This window comes from Acomys russatus, chromosome X (assembly GCF_903995435.1).
Source record: "Acomys russatus chromosome X, mAcoRus1.1, whole genome shotgun sequence".
Lineage (NCBI taxonomy): Eukaryota > Metazoa > Chordata > Mammalia > Rodentia > Muridae > Acomys > Acomys russatus.
The window spans coordinates 76874543-76887297 of NC_067169.1; the positions used below are offsets into that span (position 1 = coordinate 76874543).

The 12755-nt window shown below is 40.7% G+C and overlaps 1 protein-coding gene across 1 annotated transcript in view; it reads left to right on the forward strand.

Annotated features, from left to right (window-relative positions):
- Cenpi (centromere protein I) overlaps nucleotides 1–6867 on the forward strand; it is a 56650-nt gene extending 49783 nt beyond the window's left edge. Inside the window, exons 19-20 of the mRNA XM_051142496.1 lie at nucleotides 5877–5918; nucleotides 6547–6867. Of these exons, the coding sequence (XP_050998453.1) occupies nucleotides 5877–5918; nucleotides 6547–6684 (180 nt within the window). The 3' untranslated portion in view covers nucleotides 6685–6867. The remainder of the gene's footprint in view (nucleotides 1–5876; nucleotides 5919–6546) is intronic.
- Nucleotides 6868–12755: the final 5888 nt, after the last annotated feature.

The following is a 12755-nucleotide window of genomic DNA, read 5'->3' on the forward strand; positions in this document are numbered from 1 at the left end:
GGGCCAGTACCCGGGACTCTGGGGCTGAACTGTCCGCCGAGTCCAGTCTGGGTCCAAAGGCTCCACGCGACCCAAATCCTGCCCCGAGTCCCCTCTCCCGCAGCAATTCCCACCAGCCACCACACCAATCGCCTCCACCCGAAGGCTATGAGCTGCAAACCTCAGCCGCTGCTGATGGTGCCGCTCGTGCTGCTGCCTCTGCCGCTGCCGCTCCGATCAGAGAAAAACCACGCTCCTCCTGTGTGCAGGGGCATGCAGGTCCTCCGCACCCTGGTCCCTCCGAACCGTGGAGCACTCCCGCTGCCGTGATGTTCGGACCTCGGTGTTCCTGGCTCAGAAATCTGTGCAATTCCCTGAATTGTTCACTGGAGCCTCCAAACGCGGTCCACACTGCTCACTGCCATCTTGGATCCCATGTTATACTTTTAATGTAATTGCTTAACTAGCCATTCCTTAATTGCTTATTAAGTATCCAGTAGAGAGTAAATTCTGCATGAAGACGTGTTAACTAAATTGTTTGGAGAATAATAGAAAAACATTCTGTACATGTTCAGAACAGACAGTACCATTGTGCCTTATAACAGTACACAAATGCTCGATGAACAACGCTGAAACAGAGTGCCGTGTGGAAACTACAGCAGGGCATGCCAGCGTACCATTCCATTTATATGGATTCAGCATACCTCTCAACACAGAGCAGATTCGGGTTTTGACTGCTGAAATTTTTATGTTTTTTTATTTTCCCCAAATAGTTTTGACTCTAGGTTTGATTTTCCATAGATGTGGAATGTGTAGCTACGAAGGGTCAGCAATCTTTACCTTTCCATAACTGGGATGCTGGTACTAGTATCATTTAGATCCTTTTTTTTTTTTTTTTTTTTTTTTTTTTTGGTTTTTCGAGACAGGGTTTCTCTGTGTAGCCTTGGCCATCCTGGACTCACTTTGTAGACCAGGCTGGCCTCGAACTCACAGCGATCCGCCTGCCTCTGCCTCCCGAGTGCTGGGATTAAAGGCATGCGCCACCACGCCCGGCTCTCATTTAGATCTTTTAAGAAATGCTTTGTTACCAGCACTAAGCCGCTCTCTCTCTCTCTCTTTCTCTCTCTCTGCTTTTGTCAATTTGCAACTAACAGGTTTGTAAAAATGTTGTATGGTTAAAAATACACCTACACCTGAAACAACTTGTTCAGGATTATAAAATAAAAATGCTAAGTATGAAAAAGCATCATCGAGGTGAAGAAGATGTAGCTCTGTATCAGAGTACCTGCCTAACATCACAGGACCTAGAACTTCAAAAGCAAAAGACAAGCTAGATAGCAAAGGCATTGCATTGTAAAAGTTTAATATGCAGAATTGCCTGTTAGTGATATTAAAAAGCATCATGTCTGAGAATACAGTGATAATTAAAGCCAAGTAAAGATTTAGAGTTTCGTAGCATCTACTGTAATACTGCTTACTTTCATCAGAGTTCTTTATTCCTTTTTAGTGCTTTTTTTTTTAGCTTAGCATTCAAACCATTAGGCTTCATTATTGCATTTTCCTACCTTTTTTGTTGTTGTTCTTGATCTTCCGTCTCCCTTTCCAATTCTCCTGCTTTTTAACTTCTCTTGTGTCCTCCCCTAATATCTCCCATCTACTTCATTCACATGTATTCATTATTCTCTTTTATTACTTTCTTTTCCTTCCTTCCCTCCTTCCTTAACACCCCCATTTCCTCATGTTCCCTTTTCTAGTTTTATACCTTCCCCCACACATATATGAACATGTAGAAAGTAAAGTCTAGGATTTTGGGGTTAGGGAGATAGATGGCTCAGTCAGTAAGTACTTGCAAGGCAATAGAAGAACCTGAGTTTGATCCTCAGAAGCCACATTTTAAAAAGCCAGGTGTGTACTTGTAATCCAAGTCCTGGAGAGTAAGCTGGGTCGCTGGAGGCTGGGGGTCTGGGCCAGCCTACTCTAATGGACAAGTCCCAGGTCACTGAAGAGATGCTGTCTCCAAAATCAAGGTGCTTGAAAAACCATACTAGGGGTTCTCTTCTGTTCTTTACATATGTACACATGAACATATGTACACAAATATATGCAAAATATAGGATCCATGTAGGATAGAAGACACACTTTCTAAGTTTGAATTATTTTGCTTAAGATGCTAATGTGGATTCCCATCCATTTTCCTGTACATACCATGATTTGAATTTTCTTTATGGCTGAATGAATTCAGTTGTATATATGTACCACATTTTTAATCCATTAATATATGGGTGGATATAAAGGGTGTTTCTATTTCCTGACTTCAGTGAATAATACAGTAATACACATACTGATTTCCATAGTGGCTACAAGCATTTCCTCTCCAACAAGCAGGTACTAAGGGTCCTCTCCAGCATTTGTTGTCCTCTCCTTTTTAGTTTGATTGTGGTTTATTTTATTTTATGTGTATGGAGGGTTTTCCTACATGTATGTATGTGTACCACAGGAATGTCTGCTGCTCCAGGAGCCATAAGAGGTCAAAAGTGCTGTACCTGGAATGGCATAGGGTTGTAAGCTGCCAGGCGGGTGATGAATCCTGTACAAGAGAAGCAGCAAGTGCTTTTAAGTGTTTAGCCATCTCAAAGCTCATGGTTTCCTAGTGGCCATTCTGACTTGGTTGAGATGGAATATCAAAGCAGTTTTAATTTTCATTCTCCTCATAGCTAAGGATGTCAATCAGACCCTTTGTGACGTGCTTATTAACCATGTTTATTTCTTCTTTTAAGAACTGTCTGTCAGTTTGTTACCTTATGGATTGATTGGATAATTTGTTTTTGTGATGTTTAATTTTTGCAGTCCTATACATACTAGCTCCCTGTCTGAAGTTTAGCTGGCAGAGACTATCTGTGATTCTGTAGATTATCTGCTGATGCTTTCTATTGCTGTACAGATGCTTTTTAAATTTCTGCAATCCTACCTGCCAGTTCTTGGGATTATTTTCTCCACTACTGGAATCCTTTCCAGAAAGTGTTTGCCTAGGCTTATTTCTTGAAGTGTTTTCTCTTGAGCAGTTGCAGAATTTCAGGTCTTACATTGAGGATTTGGTTCATTTTGCATTTATTGTCGAAGTGAGAGAGAGATACAGATCTAGTTTTTTTATTCTTCTGCATGTATAAATGCAGTTTTCAAAGCAGCTGTAATGAACACCAAAAACACAAGTAATCCTTTTTACCATATTGAAATAAAACTATAAACCAACAGTAAGAGAAACTACACTGATACATGGAGACTGAAGAATACATTTCTGAATATATTGAGAAAATTTAAAAATTCCTAAAATCAAATGAACTTTTAGCACAACCTACCAGAACCTCTGTGATACAGCTAATCATTTCTAGGAGAAAGCTTATAGTGATAAATATTTACTTAAAAGTCATAGTAGGGCTGGAAATATGATTCAGTGCTTAAGAGCACTTACTGATTTTGCAGAGACCCAGCAGCCATGTGGTATCTCACCACCATTTGTAACTCCAGTTCCAGGAGAGCCAATGCCCTTTTCTGGCCTCTGTGAGCACCAGGCATTATATACATTCAGGCAAAAACCCAGGAGGCTAACATAGCTATCCTTTGAGAGGCTACACCCAGCAGTGGATCCAAAGAGACTCAAAACCAAATATCGGGAAAAGTGTAGGGAGTCTTTTGGAAAAGTGGCGGGGAAGGATGCACCCAGGGTCCAGAGGATCTTGCAGAGACTCAAGCACCAACCAAGAACCATACATAGACTGGACCTTGGCCCCTACACAGATGTAGCCCATGGGCAGCTCAGGATTCATGTGGGTCCCCTAGCAATTAGAGCAGGGGCTGCCTCTCATATGGACTCAGTTGTCTGCTTTTTGATCACTTCTCCTGGCGAGGCCACAGGAGAAGAAGACAAGCTCAGTCCTGATGCTACTTAATAAGCTGGGGTGGTGGTGGGGTTCCCCTTTTCTCAGGAATAGGTGAAGGGGAGGGGGAAGAGGGAAGGAGGGTGGGACCTGGAGGAGGGGGGCCTATAATTGTGATATAAAATGAATAAATAAGTTCATTTAAATTTTTTCTTTAAAAGAAAAGAACGTCATCAGGGAAAAAACCCACAACAACTTTCTTCTTTCTTCCTTTCTCTCTTTATTTCTCTCTCTTTCTCTTTCTTTCTTTCTTTTCCCCAACAAAGCGTTTCTCTTATAGTCCTGGCTGTCAAGGACTTGCCTTGTAGACAAGGCTGGCCTTGAACTCAAAGAGATCCACCTGCCTCTGCTGGAATTAAAGGTGTGCACCACCACACCCACCTGCCCCACAGCAACTTTTAATAAAGAAACTAGTGATTTCAGATAAACTAATGATGCAGTACTGGTTGCTAGAAACATAGTAAGTGGCAAGAAATAATGGAGATTAGGGCAGAAATAAATGAAGTAGAGGGTAAAAGAACAATATATAGACTCAGTGAGACAAAAAGCTGATTCTCTGAATTGATCAACAAGATTGGCAAATCCCTAGCCAAACTAACTAACAATAAATTAATAAAATCAGAGATGAGCCATATTTTATTACAGGGGATGCCAGTAAAATCCAGAGAGGACTGATCAATATGGAAAACTGAAAATGTGTATCTTTGTCCTTTAAGGTGAAATTGAGACACCACCTTTTTTAGGGGAAAAGGCTTCTTTAACACCCTCCATCACTAATGATTAAGTACAAAATAAAAAGAAAAGGTCATAGGTTAGCTAAACTTAGGTGCTCAATTATCTACTATCCTTTACTGCTCCCCTGTTTGTGCTTTTTTCATTTTTAAAAATTTATTATAATTTATTCACATTATACCCCAATTGTTATCCTCTCGCTCATATCTTCCTCTTTCCACCCTCCCTCCCTCTTATGCCCTATTCTGCTTCCCTAGACCTCTGACAGGGGGCTCCTCCTCCCCCACCATCTGACCACAGCCTATCAGAGCTCATCAAGAGATAGCCTGCATCCCCTTCCTCTGTGTGCCTGCAGAGCCTCCTCTCCAGGGGGGAAGTAATCAAGTCACAGGCACCAGAGTTCATGTCAGAAGCAATTCCCATTCCCCCTCCCCAATCCCCAACCATGGAGAATGAGTTGTCCATATGCTTTATATGAATATTGTCCTTGGATGGTGCAAAAGAAATTAGGACTTCCTAAAATTCAATGAAAATGAAGGTACAATATACCCAAACTTATGGGACACAATGAAAGTAGTGCTAAGAGGAAAGTTTATAGCCCTCACTGCCCTCACATCTCATTCAAACAACTTAGTGGCACACCTGGAAGCCCTAGGAAAAAAAGCAGACATACCTAAGAGGAGTAGACAGCTGAAAATCATCAAACTCAGGGCTAAAGTCAATAAATTAGAAGCCAAGAGAACAATTTAAAGAATCAACGAAACCAAGAACTGGTTCTTTGAGAAAATCAACAAGATAGATAAACCTTTAGCCAACCTAACTAAAAGGCAGACGGAGAGTACACAAATCAACAAAATCAGAAATGAAAAGTGAGATGTAACAACAGACACCAAGGAAATCCAAAGAATCTGAATTTGAAAATCTAAATGAAATGGACAATTTTCTTGATAGATTCCACTTATGAAAGTTGAATCAAACAAGCTAAATAGTCCTATTTGTGTTTTTAGGGAAACAGAAATACAGGGGTTTATAGTAAGTGCTTATTTAAAAGGAATCCCAGAGTGATGATAGGAATAGAACTTAGCAAAATGAATCAGAGTATGAAGAACCATGGTTATTATCTGATGACTTTTGCTAACCTAATGTGCTTCCTCTCTTCTTCTCTTCCTCTTCCTCCTCCTCCTCTTCCTCCTCCTCTTCTTCCTCCTCCTCCTCCTTCTTTTATTTAAGGAGAGCCCAGAAGAAAGGACTGTAGATCTGAACTCTATTCGGGTAAATACATTTACTTTTATCACAGAGGGATTTCATGTAGCTTAATCAAGAGATTTTGTATGCCTTTATTTTTTCCAAGTCTTAGTTCTACTGCCTCCAAAAAGTGAAAAGGAAATGTTTGCCTTCATAATTCAGTCAAATAACTTTCATCCAGGTTTATTGACATAGACCTTCATTGTCTGTTCATAGCTTGACTCTTCTATGATGATTATTCATCGTCTCATGCAATAGTACAGGTGTATGTATTTAAAATGGACCTGATGTAAGAACACTGTGTACAGTGTTTTCATTATCCTACAAATCCTCCTGTGTACACAGCATAGACAATGAGTAACAGAATATCTTTTGTGTCATCTATTCTAGATACTAAATTTCTATAATGTGACAATGGTGGTGCTTTTCCATTTCACAGTACTTTCTCTGATGAATGTTTTTCCAATATAATTAAAGCAATATGTAGCCCTTGGGTTAATTTAGTGACTTAGCTTACTAATCTTGAACCTAGCCCTTCTAACCTGATGCTTGTACTATGCATTCAGGATGTTGTAAGTTTCTGGAGAAAAGAAAAGGAGGGAGGGAAGAAGTGTATGCATTCAATGAGTAACTCCCCCTTTTTTTGTACCTGCAGGGGAAGAAATGGAACTGGTATTTGGACTATTTATTTTCAGAGGGTTTTCAAGGCTTAAACCTTTTCATAAAAAGTAGTATCCGCCGTTCTTCTGAATCCCAAACAGAGGACAATAACACAACGGTGAACATTAGATGAATGTTGACATAAACAGACTGGCTGTGCTGGACTAAATTCCTCAGTGCTAGAGAGGCCAAGTAGCGCAGCCAGCTCATAAGCCGACTGTTTTAAGGAGTATTCAGACTGGCCTTCTGTGTGTGGCTCAGGAAAGGCTTGGTGTTGTTGAATTTAATTTTAGCATTCAGATATTTAGCTTACTAATGAAAATAACTTCTTCCCCGTCCAGCTCTGCCCTCACTGAAGAGAGATAGCTGTATTCTAGTGGGATTGTTTTTGCATTTTGTCTATGGTCGTGAACAAGAACAATTACTATAAAGTACGTTACTGCAATGACATACTTATGCAGAGTGCTCTGCAATCTCTGAAATCCTGGGGGTGATTTCTGGTTTTCTAAGTTACTAATAATAGGATGCAACACATGTGACATTAACAGTCCTGAGAAGCTCATGATTACTTGGGCCTGCCTTGCTAGTCATTATATGAGTGAAGGAAGAGGGGAGGATAAAAAAATTTCTGATTTTATTGGTTTGACATCCTGAAACCACTATGTATTTGAATGTGTATGTGTATGTATGTATTTATGTATACAGGATTTAAATTTCCTGGCCAAAATAAACTTAACTTCAATTTTACCTTCAAGAGTACTTCTAAATATTTTTTAACAAAAATCCATAACAGGGAGAATATTTTTGCTCAAAATTCATTGTAAAATTTTGTTTCAGCCGGGCGTGATGGCGCAGGCTTGTAATCCCAGCACTCGGGAGGCAGAGGCAGGTGGATCGCTGTGAGTTCGAGACCAGCCCTGGTCTACAAAGCGAGTCCAGGACAGCCAAGGCTACACAGAGAAACCTTGTCTCAAAAACAAAAAAAAATTTGTTTCAACACTACTGAACAACTTCTATTTCATATATTCCCATTAAGAATAACACCTGAATTTTCAGTGGAGATACTGAAACCCAGAAGGCACTGAACAGATGTTCTATAAGCTCCAAGAGACCACAGGTACCAGCACAGACTACTATACCCAGCAAAACTGTTGATGCCAATCTCCAGAGAAAGAAAAATTTTCCACAATAAAACAAATTGAAGCAATTTCCGTTCACCAATCCAGTTCTATAGAAGGCACTAGGAAAAAAAAAAAAAAAAACTTGATCCTGAAGAGACTAAGAGGACACAAGCAATAAGTAATCTTAGAGCACTTAGTGAAAATGGGAGTTGTTCCTCACTCCACAACAACAAAATTAAAAGGGAATTAATAAGCACTGCTCATTAATAATTCAATATCAATGGTCCTGATTATCTAATAACATAGCAAATTGGATTAGAAAATAGGGTTCATCTTTCTGGTGAATCCAGGAAACATACTTTACCACCAAGGACAGACATCACCTTAGGTTAAAAGACTGGGAAAAAAGTATTTCAAGCAAATGGATCCAAGAAGCAAACTGGTATAGCAGTTTTAATGTCTGACATAACAGACTTCAAAACAAAACTAATCAGAAGAGGTAGAGAAGGACACTAGATACTCATTAAAGGAAAACTCCATCAGGAGGATATTGCAGTTCTAAATATTTAATGCATGAATTAGGGTTCTCTAGAGAAACAGAACTGATATAATGAATATATTTGGGGTTTACTAGAGTTCCTTACAGGTTTTGGTCTGAGTAGTCCAACAATGGATGTCTCCCAATAGAAAGTCCAAGAATCCTGTAGTTTAGTCCACAAAGCTGAGTGTCTCAGCTGGTCTTTAGTATACACCAGAATCCTGATGAAGTAGGCTGTTACTGGTGAAGGAATGCACTTTCCAGTGAGTAAGGTCAAACAGCAGGCAAAGAACACACCTTGAGATGCTGTGGCCCAGATTTAAGTGACTCTTCCTACCTGAAATGATCCAATTAGCTGAAAATCCCTCCAAGGTGTAGGAGTATTTTTTTACAGTATTTATTTGGCTTCTTATAACTCTGCCTCCCTTCTAACTCTTGTCTAACCTAATTCTTTCCAGACCCCCAACACTAGGTAGGAGAGAAAGAAGATAAGAGGGGAAAGGGGGCGGCATAGACCTTGAAGTAGTTCCTTGGGGCAAGTGTAGTCTTTATCGTCAGGTTATCTTGCAGTCCAGCAAATCAGCAATAGCAAATGATGAGCCAGCAGCGTCAGGGAGAGCAGCAGCTGCCCTTTTCTTCTTTGGTTCACCTCTAGCTCTCCCTGGGCTCTGGCATTTATGCCCTTTCAAGAGGCCCCAGAATTACAAATGGAAACTATCTGCATCTGGCAAAAATCATGCCCCTGCTAGTGCATGAGGCAAATCATAGTTTAGCAGCTGTGGACAATCTGAAGCTGCCCCATATCCAACACCTGGGATTAAGACAAAAACAAATGCACACAACATAACTGGGTTTCTAAAGAAACCAAAGCTCACTACACCCAGGTGTGTGCAGAGGCTTGGATTTTTACTTAATTCCAGAAGTAGTCAAGTTGACAACTAAAAATGGCTACCACATACATCAAGTTCAGTTCTCAGCACCCCCACAGGATCACAATCATCTGTAACTCTAGTTACAGGAGATCCAATGCCATCTTCTGCCCTCCTTGGTCATAGGTATGCACATGATGCACATACATGCAGACAAACATTCATCCACATAAGAGTATATATTTTTAAGAGGACAGAAAAGGAAAGAATAAAGTATTTTAAATTATGATTAGTGGTACCCTAAGTTTGATGCAAAACTACAAGAAGCCCAAGGAAATATTAGCAAATCAAATCTAGTAATATACTGTACAAAAAAAGGAGTAATTATATTCTGTGACAAAACTGGAACTCACTCCAGGGATGCCAGGTTCATTTAACATTGCAAAATCAGTTAATATGCCGTGTCAAAATGTTCTTTTAAAAATAAAGACAGTCTAATAAATGCAGACATTCCATATTCATCTAGAAGACTGAATATAGTTAAGGCAGTACTTACCATGCTCTTGTACAGTTTAATGCAATCCTTTTTTTTTTTCAATTCCAGCTGGCACTTACAGAAACCAGCAAATTGTTTTTAAAACTCAAACAGGAGATCATATAAAGATAACAAGAAAGGTCAAGAGAGGAGGACAAGAGGTCACATGTAAAGTGAGCGTAGAAAGAAGTCAGAGCAGGTAGGAGGACATAAGGGTGCTAAGAGAGGAAGACAGGGAAAGAAGCAAAGATTTGAAAAACAATGGCCTAATGAAACCTACTTATTGATAAGCTAATAAAGCTCTCCCCCAAAGTAGATATGTAGGGGACTCTGAATTACTAAAATAGTGCTGAGGAACAAACACAACTAGATATCACTAGAAGACTCCCGTTTCTTGATTTCAAAGCTTACTACACATTTTGTGGGTAGCCACTGGAAAAGACTATCCAGACACTGTTTTAAGGTAATATTAGCCAGCCAGTACCTAAACTGCATGTTTGGGGTTACAGTGTGCCCCTGGGCCTTTAACAGGGTGAGCTATTAAGCACATCATAGGTTGATGTCTGTTAGCAAGAAGTGTTATCCAGAAACAGAACTACTGAAGCAAATGAGCAAGGTTAGGACATTTGGAGACTTTCCCAGAAATAAGGACTTGGATGGGTTAGATCTTTGTTTTTGTTTTGGATGAGGGGGTTGTCACTGTGCTCAGTTTTATGGCCTGAATTGGCACTTCCATTATGGAGTCAGTTGTGCTAATGTTTGGGGCCTATTGAAATCACAGTGTGGTGTGAGAATAGAGTATATATTAGGGCTGCAGAAATGGCTCAGCAGGTAAAAGCACTTGCTGCTCTTGCAGAGGACCTGGTTTGGTTCCCAGCACCCACATCAAGTGTCTCACAGCTGCCTGTACCTCCAGCTCCAGAGAATCTGACACCCCCTTCTGACTTCTGCAGGCATTTGAGTGAACATGTGCATACACACACAAGCACACACACACAAAGAATAAATATAGATCACATGCATACACATAAGCACATGCACAAAAAAGAATAGATAGAAGTCAATGAAGTAGAACTGAGAATTTAGAAATAAATATATACCTTTGGGGTAATTTGACCTGAGGCCTGGTTGCCAAGGAAACTCAGTGGGGTTCAGTCACAGTGTTTTAATGAGTGATCCTGGAGTAATGATAACCAAATGCAAAAGATTCTGGTTTGATTTCTATATCATGCCATATACAAAAATTTGCTTCCAGTTTCTAGCTATTATGAATAAAGCTGCTATGAACATAGTTGAACAAATGTCCCTGTTGTATAGTGGAGCATCTTTCAGGTCTATGCCCAGGAGTGGTATAGCTGGGTCCTTAGGTCCTTGGTCCTAAGGTAGCACTAGTCCCAGTTTTCTGAGATAGCACCAGATTGATTTCCAAAGTGGTTGAACAAGTTTGCACTCCCACCAGCAACGGAGAAGTGTTTCCCTTTCTCCACATCCTCGCTAGCATGTGCCATCATTTGAGTTTTTGATCTTAGATGTACCTCAACTGAAGAATAGGTGAAGAAAATGTGGTACATTTATAGAGTGGAATACTACTCAGCTATTAAAAGCAAACAAAACCAAGCAAGGCACACAGAATAAATGAAAAATGAATGTCAAAACTAAGCACCACCCCCCACACACATATGCTGGCTATGATGAGCAAATATGTGGTTGAGAGATTGGAGAGAAGCTGAATCGTTTGTCCACTATGAAGAGAGGTGGAACTGGAGATGCTAGGGTGGTGAAAATAAACTTAATGGGAGTAGCCTGTGATGCCACCTGAGGCCATGGGAAAGTTCCAATCCATGATGCCTCTGAGGGTCCCGTCTGGTGGATCCATGGCTCTGCAGCAGCAGAGGTTCTGTGTTGATGTTGGTGGCCCGTGTTATCACCAAAGGCTGTGCAGATGTCCCTGGTCTGGGCTGCCACCTGAGGCCATGTTAATGTCTGAGGGCTGTGCAGAGCTGGCCCCACCCTTCGTTGGCCATGGTATACTGCCTGTGGCAGTTGAGAGAGCTGGCCCATCCTTTACCTGGGCAAAGCAAGAGAGCTGGACCTTGTGGTATAGGCATGGGAGAGCTGGTGGGCTGACCAACTCAGCTACCAGCCAAGTCCAGATCCAGGGCTTTGAGTTGTCCCACCCCAACATCTACTGCATCTATAAACTACTGGAGCATGTGAAGAGGCAGGTCTTGCAGAACTCAAACTGCAGGACCTCCATGACTCAGGGCAACATCAGGATATCCTAGAGGAGTCCCGTGAGGACCAGTATTGATGGTATAGCAGAAGCCAGAGGCCTCGAACCAGACAGATGACTTAGTGCAATGAATATTTGCAGTAAAGCTGTTTGGGCAAAAGGGTGTACTGTGGGACACATCGTGACACACCACAGCTTCCATGGTGAGATTTTTTTGTTTTTGTTTGCTTGGTTTGGGTTTTGTGGGAGAGGCTGCAAAGATAGAGGGCAGATATGGAGGGATAAGGAGATGACTGGGATTGGATGTATGCTGTGAAATTCACACAAAAAATAAGTTTTTAAGAAGAAAAAAGAAAAATTAAGAATTTCTATGCGTCAGGATAGGTGTAGTGGTGCATGCCTTTAATCCCAGCACTTGGGAGACAGAGGCAGGCAGATCTCTGAGTTTGAGGCCAACCTAGTCTGCAGTGTGGGTTCCAGGACACCCAGGGCTACACAGAGAAACCCTGTCTCGGAAAACAACAACAACAACAACAAGAACAAAAAAGAATTTCCATGCTTCCAATAACACCATTATGAAAGTAAAATTAAGTTAGGTCTGGACTTAAATAGCAAGACCCTGTCTAAAAACAAAACAAAAGGCAACTGTGAAATGAAAACAAAATGGAAAATACTTTGAAATCACTTGGTAATCTTGTATTCAGAAGATACAGAAGACAGATCACAGCTCAGTGATAACGTTTTCGGTGGAACAAGTGCTGGGATTGAAGGTGTGCACCACCATGCTCGATTTCAGGATCTTTTTGAAAAAGCTTATCTATCACTTCAGTTTTTCATCTCTCTCCCCTTTTATTTATTTTATTAATTTATTCATATTACATCTCAATGGTTATCCCATCCCTTGTATC